Raw genomic sequence first — 15,611 nt, 5'->3', positions numbered from 1 at the left:
GCACCTTGTTTTGAGTTGGAGTACCACGGCAGCAAATTAAAAACACAAACCAACGTATGTAGCCAGTAATGCTGTAATGGCAGGTCTGCCCCTGCTATTGAGACACATTTTGGGTACCATAATTTAGAACATTTTTCATATGGATATGGTTGGCTTTAGGGTTAGGGTTAGATAAAAAGGGACCTCCAGAAGTATGTGCACCAAGATGGCGCACAACCTGAAAATAGTATGTGTGTGTGTAGCGGATTCAGGTTGTGCGACATATTGCTGCACATACTTCTGGAGCACCAGAAAGGTAGATAAAATTTCGCATGATGACCTATAATCCGGTACATAACCTTGTAAATATACCGGAAATAGCGCAATAAAACCATGGCGAGAGGCGCCGTGGTTCTTTCGTGGCAGGAGGTGGTAATGACTGCGTCTCCTGTTTTCCGCTGTTTCCCTCTGTTTTGCGCTGGTTTCCTTCTGTTTTTCGCTGTTTCGCGCTATTTTGCACTGTTTTGCGCTCTATGCGGTGTTTCGCACTGTATTCAGTAAGTAGTAAGACCCATTTAAAAGTTAATACCCGTACTGCAAGTTAAGGCTGTACAGCTGTATGGTGTTAATAGATCATATGAATTGAGTGCTGGCAGGACCAGAGAATTATGGCAATCATCATGAGCTTGCAATGCCGCTAGAGTTCAAAAAGTTGATAAACTTTATTTTTGTATTGAGACAAGTACTAAAGTAAAATCATGATGATGATATCTTAGACCAGGACCAGGAGTGTGTAACTTGCAGCCCGGGTGCCAAATGCGGCCCTCTAGGAAAAATTGTGTGGCCCGCGGAGAAGTGCCAATTTTTAATGATGTGCGGCCCGCGAAACGTTTTTTATTTTATTCAATACCGGTATGGTATGTGCGAGTATTCTTGAGTCCAATTTATTATCTATTCCATGACTTAACAGTTAGCTTGTGCAAACAATGTATGTCACAAGATCAATAACCAAAATTTTTGTGCCTGCAGCTACTAGATAGCCCATGTTAAGGTGCAACCCACGGTTTCACCTAGTTCAGTAGTTATTACTATCTGGCCCTACTGTATTGAAGGTTGCACACCCCTGTCTTAGACAATGAGTATTTATAAAATAAAATAAGTAATATTTATGTTAATTCTGTAATTTGGATGAAAAGAAAGTCAAACAGTCAAGAAAGTTTTTTTTTTTACAGTCAATGACCTCGTTTCAGAGACAAATAAAGTGTTCGCTTCATTGAACTGAATGTCGGGGGTATCGAGGTGTCTTGGAATCGAAGAACTGTGCCCCTACTGGATTAGATTAATCCGAAATCAAATAAACAAAGTCCGAAAACCCAATGTTTTAAAATATTGAATTCCTTCTTTAATTTTTTTTTCAGGATTTAAAAAAAGCAGTGAACGTGAAGACTACAATTCCTCTAACATAATTTTTGCATCACAGTTTCCCAGCTTAACCATTTATCTCAATCTTCTTTGATTTACAGATTTATATAAAGTAGATAGGTAGAGGCATAAAGTAGTTTGCAGCAACAGCATTGTATAAACCATGTCAAACAATGACATCCAACCTCCCCCTCCACCCCCTCCAATGATGGGATCATTGCCTCATGGACCACCTATGATGGGAGGCTCATCAGGACCCCCACCCCCTCCGGGGCCCACAAATATGATGGGTCACAATGTGCCACTTCCGATGAATATGGGTCCAATGATGCAAGGTAAGATTTCTTTTTTCAAATTAAATTGGTAATTAATGTTGATTGCGATTACATAGCACAATAAAAATCAACAAAAAAACAACCCTTGTTTAGCGAATTCTATTGAATATATAATTTTAATAGCAAGTTTTCTTCCAATTACAGGTGGACCAGATAATATTGGCTTCAATGACAGAATGAACAGAAGACCCCATCCAAATGTAAGTATCAAATTGGATTTACTACAACTTGTCATATTGCTATAACTTTCATTCATTCTTTTTGACGATGTAATAATTTTAGAGTGAAACACTATCTGTTCAGAAATAAATTTATTTTCAGGATGGTGAAGATATGCGAGGAGGTCCTGGAGGATTTGATAGACCTCCTTTCCCTGATCGCTTCAATAACATGCCACCTCGTGATAGGTTTGACGGGCCATCTGGACCTCCTGGTAATTTTGATGGCCCACCTGGGCCCCCGAATCGCTTTGATGGTCCCCCAGGAAGTTTTGATGGCCCGCCACCGAGACATTTTGATGGTCCACCTGGTGGATTTGATGGCCCACCTGGTGGTTTTGATGGCCCACCTGGAGGTTTTGACGGGCCTCCTGGTAGCTTTGATGGACCCCCTGGGTCAGGTCCATCAGGCCCTGGTGGATTTGATGGGCCACCTGGCGGGTTCGAGGGACCTTCGGGACCTAGTGGATTTGACAATCATGATGAGTATAGAGGAGAACCAGAGATGTATGATGGTATGTATTTATGTCGTAATATGCTGCTGAAGTTTTTGTTAATCTGTCATTGAATAATGGAATAATAATATGGAGCTAAGCTAACTGGTGTTGTGTGCTTGGTGTGTATTTATTGGTAGATTAGTGAAAATTTTATATAAGAATACAAGTTTTATTTCAAATCCTTTTATAAATATCAGAACGTGCTCCTCGACGTGGTTCTCCCCAACCTCTTATGGGACGTCGTGTGGAACCAACTAAGGATTTCGAAAGAAGGTTGAAAGAAGATGAAAAATCAGGCAAAAAAGGAAGAGATTTCAGGTTGCCAGCTGCACTGGAAAAAATGCTTGCCTACAAAGATGAAAGAGCAAAAGAGGTATTTTTATTGTGTGTTGTTTAATAGATAACATAGTGGTTAAAGTATTGAACGTAAGAATGTTGGCATTGCAGGCCAGAACTGGGTTTAAAATTCATGTCACTAATAAATTGGGTAAAGACTGCCAAACTGGGAAGATCTTATCGAAAATAGGACCTTCTTGCTTAGAAATGGCTGCTTGTTCAGAATTGAAGCCATATAAAGCATTTTAACTAATATGATCTTTAACCAATTCAACTTAGAAAAAGTTCGACTACTACTACTGTTGAATTTGAACCTGCTTTCAAAAAATATATTTGTGTTTACATTGTTATACCTCGAAATATCCTGTAATAGTTTCTATTTAATTTGAAATAGGTTGGAGTTTCGAATGAAGAAGTCAAAAAGGCAATGGAAGGAAAATTGGAACTCGAAAAAGCAACAGAACCAGCAAATGAAACAACAATGTCTGAACAAAAAAGGTATTTAGAAATGTTGTTGGTTTGAAAATGTCTTTATAAGATATGTACAAGTCTGGGACTTTACAACCAGCGACGCCTGCAAGATTTCAAAAATTCTCCCGATTTTGACTCTAAGTTAATGAAAATTTAAGACTTGAGATAATCCTATTTTGTTAAAAACTTTGGTCTTTCTTAATTAACAGAATGTTAAGGACAGTGTTGAACATAATTTATTTGAGTTTCTTTCTAAAATTTTGTCTTTAATTATAACCATTATCAAGTCTGGAATTCCGAATTTGGACTTACAAGAAATTCAAAATTTTGACTTGACTTTTGATAAATGGTGATGCAATTATCGCAAATACACTACAATTCATATTGAATTCACAATCCAGTACATTTTCAAAAACCAGAATCTCCATCACTTTTAATCAATATAATGAGAGAAAATTTTGATCAGGGGCTTAGGCTACCCAAACTTTTGAGCTCGCGAAAATTTCCTGTGACCCCTGTTAAGTCGGCATTGTTACGCAAGCGCACCGCTCCTCGGTTCTTACGATTAAAGCCTGCATTATTATATAAGCGTGTCGCTTTTTTGATCCTATGTATTCTCTCGAAATCATGAAATTTAAGTTTTGCACCAGTTTTTAATAATTGTGTTTCAAATCAAAATTCTAAAAAAGTACAATAGATATGGTAGCCTACTTTGTGTGTAATTGGTGAAATAGGTTTGAACCCTTAAATTCAATGCGCACCACCATGCGGGGTCGCGACCCCCAGTTTGGAAAGCCCTGGTCGAGGTTACTTCATGCAAGGAGACAGAAAATGTTAATCTTTCTGCATGCCTCTGTGTGACTAAATAATGCTACTTCCAAGACTTTCATATTTTAATATTTTTTCAGGCGACTCGAGGAAATAAAAGCAGAAATTACGAAGCAGTATGTTGAAGATACCAAACCCGGTAATCTCCCACTTACTAAATCAGAAGTTGCTGAACAAGCTCGTAAAGCTCTCAAAAACAGAAAGAAAAAAGAAAAGAAGAAGAGAAGAAATGTACAAAAGAAGAAAGAAAAAGAAGAGAAGGAGATAACAAAAGATGCTCAACCTCCCGCAGAGAAAGGAGAGATTGATGCAGTGAAACAAGAAAAAGATGTTGAAATTGAGTAGGTTATTGAATGGTTTTACATATGTGTTGGAATTAATGTTGGATAATATACACCAGGGGGGGCCAACCTTTTTTCGGCCATGGTCGACTAAAATATTCAAAATAGCTTGCGATTGACTTATCGTTACTGAGGTCATACACAAAAACTATGAGTACTGAATATGCAGGTAACTACACACACGCATATAAAAATTCCACCGCTGCCGATATGCTCGGCTCCGTGGATGCATTCTGAATACAATCGGCACAAAAAATTTGTATTTTTTTTGTTCCATTTTATTTGATTATGTAATGTGTTTCATCTCTTATTTGAGATTTATTCAAATAATATATATACAAATAATATCAAATTGATCCAAGGGCACTTTTCATCAATACTTTACTTGAATCCATTTTATTATGAGCAATTATTCTCCTGTGAAGAAAAGCAAAAAGGGTTTTGCTTGACTTGTTAATCAGATTCACGAAACCTGACAAATACCGCACTCGTCCCATCTCTATTATTATTGCATTACTTTTGATCCAAATTGTAACAAACATTTTATGTTTTATATTTATCAGTTTATTTCTGTAATATTTTTATAAACGTTTTTCATTTTTGCCCAGATATGTTGCTGATACTCCAAGTTTTAATGATCCATATTTGTACGAGTTCAAGAAAGTGTTTGAAGCATTCAAAATAGCTGAAGAGGTAATTGCTGTTAACAGTTTTACATTTTAGTGACATAGTATTTGAAGATTGCTAAAGTCTATTAGCATATCATTTTGTCTATACCGAAGATTCAAATCATTTGTAACTAAAGTTAAGATACTTATAATTTCGAAAATTGACTTGCTATGTTGAGATATGCTGGAACTGGAACATATGATTAAATATGTGGGTATTGTTGTGTTTAAGATATCATGAGGGAAATTCAAAATCAAATGGATATTTTGTCACAGACCATAGAATTGATATTTATTACCAGAATATTAAGCAGTGTCACAGTTAAATTTGTAAGAATACTCGCTAGCTATTAGCTAACCACTTTTTATTATGACACCAAGTTTTTATTTGCAGGGTTATATGGCTATATGAACGTATTATTCATATTACTGTTTGTCATTCATTTTAGATTGAAAAGGTGACTGCAGATTCTACCATAGACGGTAAAGATGCAAAAAGCAAGTTAAAACAGCCTAAACCTATAAAAGAAGAAAGTAGTGATGTAAGATAATTATTATATTCGAATTAGGTAAAATTATTTATACAAATTCAAATCAATGGTGTCCTTTTAGAGTGTTCTACTTCGTTGGTAAGGACGAATCTTAAAAACGGAACGGTAAATTTCTTAATTCTACAAAAATGAAATTTTTTTTACCATTTGAACTGCTTATATATGATTCGAGCCAAAAGTTTCAGTAATCTAGAATGCTTTACCAAAAGCAATGCTAGAATATGTTCCAAATGACGTGTGTTCTATGTCATTAAATCAGGGGTTTCAACTCTTTTTATCAAATTTACCACTTCTATATACTCACATTTGATCATGATATAAAAATATATTTTTGTCGCCTGGCAAAATGTAAATTTCTTTCCGTCAAAGATTATTTAAAAATTAATTCTTTGATAAATTTGGTTTTGGGACATTGAACATTTTCTCATAATTCATTTACATATTGCTTTTACTATAGGATGAAGCTGAAGATGATAAACCCAAAGTGTCAAAAAGACAACTTCGTAGAATGAACAGATTATCAGTTGCCGAATTAAAACAACTTGTATCGAGGCCCGATGTGGTGGAAATGCATGATGTAACTGGTAATTAAAAGTTCAGAACATTTGAATGTTTCAAGTATGGTGTCTCTGACTTTTGAGTTGATAAAAATTTTGGCTTGGACTCCAGGCTTAAAAAACAAAATTTTGGCTTTTACACCAGGCTAAAAACAAATTCTGGCTTTGACTCCAGGCTAAAAATTAAATTTTGGCTTTGACTCCAGGCTAAAAATTAAATTTTTGGCTTTGACTCCAGGCTAAAAATTAAATTTTGGCTTTGACTCCAGGCTAAAAATTAAATTTTGGCTTCGACTCCAGGCTAAAAGTTAAATTTTGGCTTCGTCTCCGGGCTAAAAATAAAAATTTGACTTGTCTCCTGATTCTAGTTTATAAAAAATATAGTTTGTGGCTCCAGCGCCAGACTCTTAAAAAAATCAAGTTTTCATAACAATTCTTTTACATATGCAAATAGAATGCTTATAACCAAGCTTTGCCCGAGTTTTTGTAGAAGACTAGAGACTTCTTTTTTCATCATTAAAAGTCTGCATTTCTGGCTAGGAGAATTCAAAATTTAACTTTGAAAATATGGCTCCAATTCCAATGAAAACATGGCAAACTCCGCTAAATCTTATATAGTGTTCCCAACCACTAGTATAATGGGATTTATAAAATGGTCACAGAACAAGGTGAAAAGTGTTTACAATAATCATTGTGTTTTGAAAAGGCAAATTGTGAGTCACAAAGCCAACTACTAATTGCGAAATCCCTTTTTTCACATACAAACAACATGCCATTATTATTTCATATTAAAAATTATAGGTATCGCACTCAAAAATAGACAGTGGAAATTTTTTTATCGAATTTGTGAATTTATTTTCAGCTCAAGATCCAAGGTTACTAGTTCACTTGAAAGCAACAAGAAATTCTGTTCCCGTGCCTCGGCATTGGTGCTTTAAACGGAAATATTTGCAAGGGAAACGTGGTATTGAAAAACCACCTTTTGATCTGCCAGACTTTATCAAAAGCACAGGAATTATGGAAATGAGGCAAGCTCTACAGGAAAAGGTTTGTATACAAAATAGTTTGTAAACTGACTATTTCGTTGGATTAGTTTGCATGGCTAATTCATGAGTTCATTGATAGTTTGCAGCCATGCCATATATATTTATCAATGATTTTGTCAGTTTCTCTTTCTCAAACAAATAGCATTTCCAATCCAATGAAATAGATTGTATTTAGGTGTTGAGTTACACTGGATTGCACTGTAAATTTTTGTTTGTTTTTCTAATAGTTTTTTGATTAACACATGTGTATGAAAATTTCCCAACCTTTTTCGATTATTACCTTCATTTATTTTGTAACTCCTTCTTCCCTCACTATGCATAAAAACTACAATATTATTCAATCTTTAATGGATCCCAAGCTAGTATCATGCACAAGTTGCACTCCCACTTTTTGCTTTTGTACAGTTTCGGTACCGGTAGTTTAAATTTGTGTTTATAAATGAGTAATATAAGTAATATTAAAGATCTTCATTTCATGTCTAATTTCACTTTGCAGGAAGATCAACGAACGATGAAATCAAAAATGAGGGAAAAAGTTCGACCTAAGATGGGAAAAATAGACATTGATTATCAGAAACTCCACGATGCTTTTTTCAGATATCAAACTAAACCTAGAATGACAATACACGGTGATCTTTATTATGAAAATAAAGAATTTGAAACAAGGTTAAAAGAAAAGAAACCCGGTATATTATCAGATGAACTCAGAACAGCACTGGGAATGCCAATAGGACATGTGAGTGAAGTTACATCTTAAATGTTTTTATGGAAGTCGTATAGCGTTATTATCTCAAACACTGGTTAAGTTGATTTTCAAACTTAATTTCACTTGAATCCGCTCAGAAAAAGATTCGATTGGGTAAAGGGTTAGATGTAACTATAATCGCATTGTAGTTTAAATCTGGGGATCAAATCCCATGCCCACCACCTTGGGTAGACGATGTCAGACCTAAAACCTTCTAGTTCTTCCAAAATAAAGCGGCTGCTTGTGCCAGGAGCCTTTTTCGGAGTGATATGCATATGAAAAAAAATCCATCTGGGGCATAACTTGGAAGCTGCTTCTCAGATTAAAATTGCTTTCCTCATAATGTTTACTTTGGAATAATCTTTTCCGTATGTCTATTGGTCCCATTATATAACAAATTGTATAAATGATGGCATCAGAAGTTTTGAGACCAGGCATACAAACAAGTTCATGTTGGCCTAAAAAACTACTGTTTGACATGTAGGCCTACCCTAGACAAAATATGAAGCTAGATCACTAAAATCTGCACTCAAACTTGGACTCGAAACTCTAGTGAAAGATTCACCTGAAGGGATGGTTTGTTATTGAACTTAGATGGAATTTCCTTTCACCGAAGCAAATTGCAAGACTCTGGAACTGATGAATTTACCTACCTCTTTGTATATACAATCTTATATTCTATTTATCCTTTCTATTTACTAGAATAAAGAAAAGATTCCTCCGCCTTGGTTGATTGCAATGCAACGTTATGGTCCACCTCCTTCATATCCTAACCTCAAGGTTGCAGGTTTAAATGCACCAATTCCAGAAAGTTGTTCTTTTGGTTATCATGTCGGAGGATGGGGTAAACCACCTGTTGATGAAATGGGAAAACCGTTATATGGAGATGTATTTGGTGTACAAGTTGGCGAATATGATGACCTTGGTGATAGTAAGTGAACCTATTTTTGTAGAAAATTATTTTGGTGGTACATTCAAGGGATGTGCAACCTGTGGCACGAGGGCCAAATTTTGGCCCACAAAGGAAAATTTTGCAGCCCACTGAGAAGTGCCAATTTTGAATGCTGTGTGGCCCGAGAAACGAGTTTTTAATTTAGTTTAATCTAGTATGTGCTTGTAATTCCAATCCATTTGTGTTGCAAAGCCTATACCTGAGTCCAATTTATTATCCATGTCTATGATGTTACAATGCCCAAACTGCTAGCTTATGCAATGCGAACAACGCATGTCATAAGATTATTAACCAATATTTTTGTGCCTTCAACTACCGGAAAGCCTATGTTGAATTATGGTGCGGCCCACGCTTTCACCCAGTTATTTGTATCTGGCTCTCCTGTATTGAAGGCTGCACACCCTTGGTCTATTCCATATTCGAATATATCACTCTTTTGTAATTAAATGATCTGCATTCATCTGTAACTCATAACAGCCTGAAATAAACAAATACGCCCTTGGGTTGTCTTTACTGTACAACCCATCTTAAAATTAAATCTCCCTGTCATGGGGATTTTCAATGTTATTTGAGATCCCAAGCAATTACTGGTGATGGATTGTCAATTTTGTCTGTCTATTGTATACCTAAAACAAAGTAATTGATGGAAAAGTCGTCATAAAATTTTTTTATTTAGTGAATTCATCATTTTGTGTAGAAACACATACTTCCAAGTCATTGCTTGATTTCTATCTATGATAGTTTCGGTTGCCTATGGAGTAGTATTTTATGATTAGCTGAAAAGTTGGCACTTTGTCCTAACTAAGTATTAGGAATTTGCTTGTCATCATATCCATTATTTCACGGTATATGTTCATAGGTAGAATTCTCATGGGGTGTTATTATTAAATTTTGTGAAAGGATTTCTTTCTCGTATCGTGGTTTCACGTAACCACCAGTCTGTTACAACTTCTCCACCATCAGATCAGGTCCCATGCATACAAACAAAAATCGGGTCTCATGTAGTTTCGTACCTAACATACTTCTAGTAGGCGTAGCATAACAATTTTTTTACGTGTCAATCCTAACCCCCACCTGACCACACCATCCAAAAATTACGTCAATATGACGTCACAGTGACGTAATAGAGCCCTTCAAACTATGCGAACTGTCATCCAAGACGCGCAGACGAGAACCCGAAATCGAACAGTCATTTCTCTCGTTTTCTCGTAGCACCAGTCCCGATAGGAGAGAGATCGCTGACGTTAATCAGTTCTTTATTGTCAGCGCCGATGCCATTTCGGGCGATCGTACGAGTATTTGGCAAGCTCTATGACGAGATTGTGACGTCGTAGGGACGTAATTTTTGGATGGCGTAGTCAGGTGAGGGTTAGGATTGGCATGTCGCAAGATTTTCATGCTACGCCTACTAGAAGTACGTTAGGTACGAAACTACACGAGACCCCAAAAATCCATATTGACTTTCACCTTTCTCTGGATAAATATGAGAATTATATTTTATATTAAGATGATGAAGTTGATAAAACGCCTTGGGGTGAATTGGAAAGTGAGAGTGAGGAGGAATCATCCTCGGAGGAAGAGGAAGAAGACCAACAACAACCTGATGCAACTGGGTTCATTACCCCGGCAGAAAGGTAAAAATAATTCAATTCAAATTATATTCACAAAGGAAAGTCTTATTGTGGATGTTAAAGTGCACCACGCATACAAGATAGCAAGACCCATAATCTGGCTACTGCTGTATTCACAGGAACTTTCTCAAACATTTGACACTATTTATATTCGAAATAGCGAATACAATTTTATGACAATGGTAGAATATTTTTATTTTAAATATTTTCACTTTATACAAGTGATCATGTTTTCATTCATCTTTATAACTTTTAAAAAATACTATTCAAATTTGTTTTTGTCAACTTTTTGTATTAACATGTGAATCCATCTGAAAGTACATATTCCATTTAGAAAAGTATGTTTTATAGTGTATTTATCATAGTAATTGGATGGTGTTGACAATAACACTTTTTGACTTCTGACTAATTGTTGTAACAGTAATTTCTATGTATTATTTTAGTGGTATGGTTACACCAAGCGGTATATCATCTGTGCCAACGGGAATGGAAACACCAGATATGATTGAATTGAGAAAGAAAAAGATTGAAGATGCAATGGAAGGGTAAGCCACCATATGTCACTTCTGTCTTTTTTCAAGATTACCGTGTAATGATCATATAAGTATTGAGTTGGTGTCAACGATTTAAAAACAAAATGTACTGTTGTGCTTCTATAGTTGATAATGACATAAAAAACTGATCAAGCATCTCAGTGTTTATGCAGATTAGAACAGTGCTGCTACCAGATTGAATAGCAGTCCTGAAACCCAATTCGCAGAGAATATAATGACTGAGAGCAAAAATTTCTTATAAATATATAATAATTAATGAATATATATATATGATAATCTTTCCTGTCAGCCTGAAATTGGACATTTCACAAATCTGAGTTCACTTCATATAAGCTGTTGTTTCCTTATTTCTGTCAACAAGTCACACTGTGTATAATTATTTGCTATTTATATTCCTATTGCACATCTAAACCAGGGATCGGCAAACTACGGCCGCGACGCTTCACTGAATTATATTAACAAAACGGCTGCATTGACGATTATATTCTTTATGTGATAGAATTTGTTTTGAGACACTAAATTATATTATAACCTAACAAGTATAGAATTCACAATCACTCGTTTTATGAGGTTATAATTGATTATAATTAGACAAATGGCAAAAAAGTTGATGCTGAGTGCAAATGGTTTAATGATCCCAAAAATATTCAAATGACCAGTCTTCGCGCTCTGCTTGAAATTTAACTGAGATTTGTGTGAAAAAATGTGATTCATTGGCCATTAGTTCGGTTTTTAACTTTCTAAAAATATGTGCGGCCTGCTAATGACTTGGAACCTTAATTTTGGCCCTCGAACGACAAAAGTTTGCCGACATCTGATCTGAATGAATACAATAACGTCTGTTTTGTTTTTGTAGTGGTGAAACGCCAGAACTTTATACTGTATTACCTGAAAAATCAGCTGGAATGGTTGGAAGATCAATGATGGCTTCCAGTCATGTTTATGATATTGCTGGTGTAAGTGAAATTTTTTGTTAATTTACTTGTATTAAACTGCATGCTTGCTATAAGTGATTATTTTATTTACTTATTTGGAAATCGGGGGGTCCTATTTAAAAGTTATTTGAAATTTGTGAATGTTTCATCAGCAATCTGGTGCTTATTGGGTACATTTCTACCAAAATGTTCTCAATATGAATAATTGGAGCAATATTTAACATTGAATATGCTGACTTCTTCATGTATATTTCAGGCGTGTTTATTGTTCATTCAGCTATCGTTTTCCTTTTTTTCAAATCATGGTCTCTCATCGTTCAATGCGGCCATTGTAGAATATTTTGATATAAACATTATAGTATAGTGTTTGCTGTACTGAATACCATTGGTTCACTAATTCTTCATCTGACATGTTTTACACCAGGGGTCGGCAATCTACGGCCCGGCCCGCGACTCTTCACTAAATTATAGTAACAAAACATCCGTTTTGACGAATATATTCTTTAGACTAAATTATATTATAACCTAACAATTATATATTTCACAATTACTCGTTTATTGAGCATGTAATTTGATTATAATTAGGCAAATGGCAACAAAACGCAGAAAAGTTGATGCTAAGTGCAGAGGGTTCAATGGCGCTGGAAATATTCAAATGGAATTTTTTGAGATGCAATGAGGAAATAAATCTATATTCTATTCGAGAGATGTATCACTGCTTGATTTTTATTATAAAAAGTACCATCCGTTCGGTTTTTCAACTTTCCAAAAATATGTGCGGCCCGCCAATGACTTGCAACCTTAATTTTGGCCCGTGAGCGACAAAAGGTTGCCGACCCCTGCTGTACACATTGTGACACCAGTCATTTTCTTAAATATATATGTAAATGCATTATATTCAACAGGCAAAACGTGCGCAAGGTACAGGTGCTTCTGATCAAGCTGGTGTTGAAGTTGCATTGAATCCTGAGGAACTTGAGTTGGATACGGCTGCTATGGCTGCAAAATATGAGGAAAGAGTTCGCGAACAACAAGCTCAAGTTGAAAAAGAAGATTTTAGTGACATGGTAGCGGAACATGCAGCTAAACAAAAGGTATAAAATACGATTGATTAAAGTGAAACATTAAACAAAATATAGAGTTGTTGATGTATCTTCTTGGCCAAAATAAATCATTGTTCCAAAGAGAATTTTAATACTCTGATACCACAATATTATTTATCAGAAAATTTAAATTGATGGTTCTATAATTCTTGGTTTGTATTGGCCACGTCAGAGGTCAATCTCTTATACTGGCGAGTATGTGCGCATGACCATTCTTTGAGAAAATTTGGTTTACATTTTTTTTTATCCTTTTTGATAAGAAAAAGTCTTAGATTTTTTAAACTAGTTGCAATTAAAGAAGTTTTGAACAATTAATGTGAATTAACACGTATTTGTAAATTATTTCACCCAGAAAAAGAGGAAAGCACAAACACAAGAACCAGGAAGGGCAACAAAGAAATACAAGGAGTTCAAGTTTTAATATCACAATCATTCTTTCGACATTATGGGTATTGTCTACTTTAAAGGCACTTTCGTGAATGTTGAGTTCATCGATATAGGAGTTTAAATGTGACCAAAGCGATGAATTACTGAAGATTAGAAACTGCCACACTGCTTGATCTGATACATTGTTGTATATATTTATGTCTATCATGCTTTTGATAAGAATAAATGTGGAAAATCAACATGGCGGCTTATGAAAGATTTAATGTTTGAGTGATATTTGCGCATCACATTTGTATCACCAAACATTTTGGTTACTGGTAAACTACAGCATACAGTGAGTCGAGTTTACGAACTTCGTTGACGTATCGTTGAACATTCTGAGTTTGAATGCGGGTAGGGTCTTTAGCAGAAAGGTTAAATTATGAGTCATGTTAAAGACATTTCTGGTCAACTCGTAACTTGGATGAGTAAAGATACGGTAGCTTATTCAGACTTCGTATCGGTGCAAAGGCGAAACTTAAAATAGAGTAGAGTGAAAAATAATCGAGGTCATCGAAAAGGCAAACAGTTTTATAATTAGAATTGAAACGTGCATGCAGAATGCAAATACAGAATTCTTAGATGATAAATGAGCATGCACTTTATTTCAGTCATATGTAACTAATTAAGAATGATTAAACGCCGTGTGACTACCAATTGGCAGCTGACCCTCTGTGATTATACGGTATTGATCCAAATTTGTTAAAAACAGGAAATCCATGCACCAAGCTGAATATAGCCGAATTGCCAAACCAACTGATAGCCGGTTTTTTAACGGGCTCACCAGGTATACGCGTAAATGATTGTTCTCATTAAACAGTCTAAGTTTCAATTCATTAAATTTTTAGGTATTTTTTCATATATTTGTTTTCTGATGATTTATTTCCGTCTTGTAGTTAAAAATAAATTAGAATATCTTTAGACTCCAACCACAATATATTAGCAACTATTCTCACGTGTTTGCAGTTTAGCAATTTAGTCCTCACCGTAACGTGTAATCTGTTGACCCACGTAGGCAATTGGGTAGCTTACCGTGCCCCCTTATACCTACCGCATCAATGCAAAAGTTAAATTTTAGAAGAGGGTAATGCAGTTATTTTAAAAATGTTAATACTAGTGTTGGTTATGTTATACTGTTACCGGTATAGTCTATGCCAGGGATGGCGAACCTTTTTCAATGAATGGGTCAAAAATTATAATTTTTGTTGCGGAACAGAAGAGAGTGGATCACAGATATTTAATTCACGTTTGTATCTATAAGAAACTTCTGAAACAAATCTTATAAGCTGGTGTTGGTGTAGTTTTGGGCTTTACTTATGCAGCACTTCTATCAGGGACTTTTCATGGCACTCGGTTTTATGATATTAGAGTACGAAAACACGCACATGAATTACCAAAAACGTTTAGGATGATGCGTTAAATTATTTTACGGTTCTAGTGTTTGGAGGTAATTCCGCTTTGATAGTGTTATTATTTTCGGTCAGCTTCCAACCACATTAAGCCAATCAATTGCATTGTTGTGTCATAAACGATGTCAGGCCCAATAGCTGAATAACAGTACACAGCGGTGCATACATGCGTACAAGATTAGGGGTTCTGAAAATTACCATACCGGCCCAAAAATCAACATTTTAAACATGAGCGATCGCAGCCCTTCCTGACTGTCCAACTGACGGTACATTATAATAGTTTAGTTATTGTTAGATTAATTTAAGGCCGGTTTTATCAATTTTTATCACTGATATGTTAGCATTTTTTTTTATTTTATTCGTGCCTTCGCTTGGCGGGTCACAAATAAAACGCGGTGGGTCACTTTGTGACTCGCGGGTCAGTGGTTCGCCATCCCTGGTCTATGCCATGGCTACTAAACTGACGGTCCGAAATTTGGACGATTTATTTCACAATCGTACCAGCGATGAAGTGCAATTTTCGCTAAACCATTGAGAAAAAACGTTGGATTAAATATCTGTGATATGGTCTCTTATATAGACAGTTTTGCAAGGTGGGGCGATTGGT

The 15,611-nt window shown here is 35.6% G+C and overlaps 1 protein-coding gene across 1 annotated transcript; it reads left to right on the top strand.

Moving 5' to 3' along the window:
* Positions 1-1,487: 1,487 nt before the first annotated feature.
* On the top strand, positions 1,488-13,795 carry LOC120336537 (splicing factor 3B subunit 2-like). The gene is made up of 17 exons (XM_039404231.2): positions 1,488-1,736; positions 1,881-1,936; positions 2,058-2,469; positions 2,649-2,824; positions 3,182-3,285; positions 4,167-4,427; positions 5,036-5,120; positions 5,545-5,637; positions 6,104-6,230; positions 7,066-7,250; positions 7,746-7,985; positions 8,697-8,925; positions 10,454-10,580; positions 11,021-11,122; positions 11,988-12,087; positions 12,972-13,160; positions 13,522-13,795. Exons 1-17 carry the CDS (start codon positions 1,565-1,567, stop codon positions 13,588-13,590), a joined length of 2,727 nt encoding a protein of 908 aa, XP_039260165.2. The 5' UTR covers positions 1,488-1,564; the 3' UTR covers positions 13,591-13,795.
* Positions 13,796-15,611: the final 1,816 nt, after the last annotated feature.

The sequence above is a fragment of the Styela clava genome, chromosome 2 (genome assembly GCF_964204865.1).
Source record: "Styela clava chromosome 2, kaStyClav1.hap1.2, whole genome shotgun sequence".
Taxonomy (NCBI): Eukaryota; Metazoa; Chordata; class Ascidiacea; order Stolidobranchia; family Styelidae; genus Styela; species Styela clava.
The sequence above is the reverse complement of the archived record's forward strand: the minus strand, read 5'-3'. Positions and strand labels throughout refer to the sequence as shown.

Coding starts and splice junctions, on each gene's coding strand:
- LOC120336537 (XM_039404231.2), top strand. CDS start 1,565: ATGTCAAACAATGACATCCAACCTCCCCCTCCACCCCCTCCAATGATG. Junction 2,470..2,648: donor AGAACCAGAGATGTATGATG/GTATGTATTTAT, acceptor TATAAATATCAG/AACGTGCTCCTCGACGTGGT. Junction 3,286..4,166: donor ACAATGTCTGAACAAAAAAG/GTATTTAGAAAT, acceptor ATATTTTTTCAG/GCGACTCGAGGAAATAAAAG.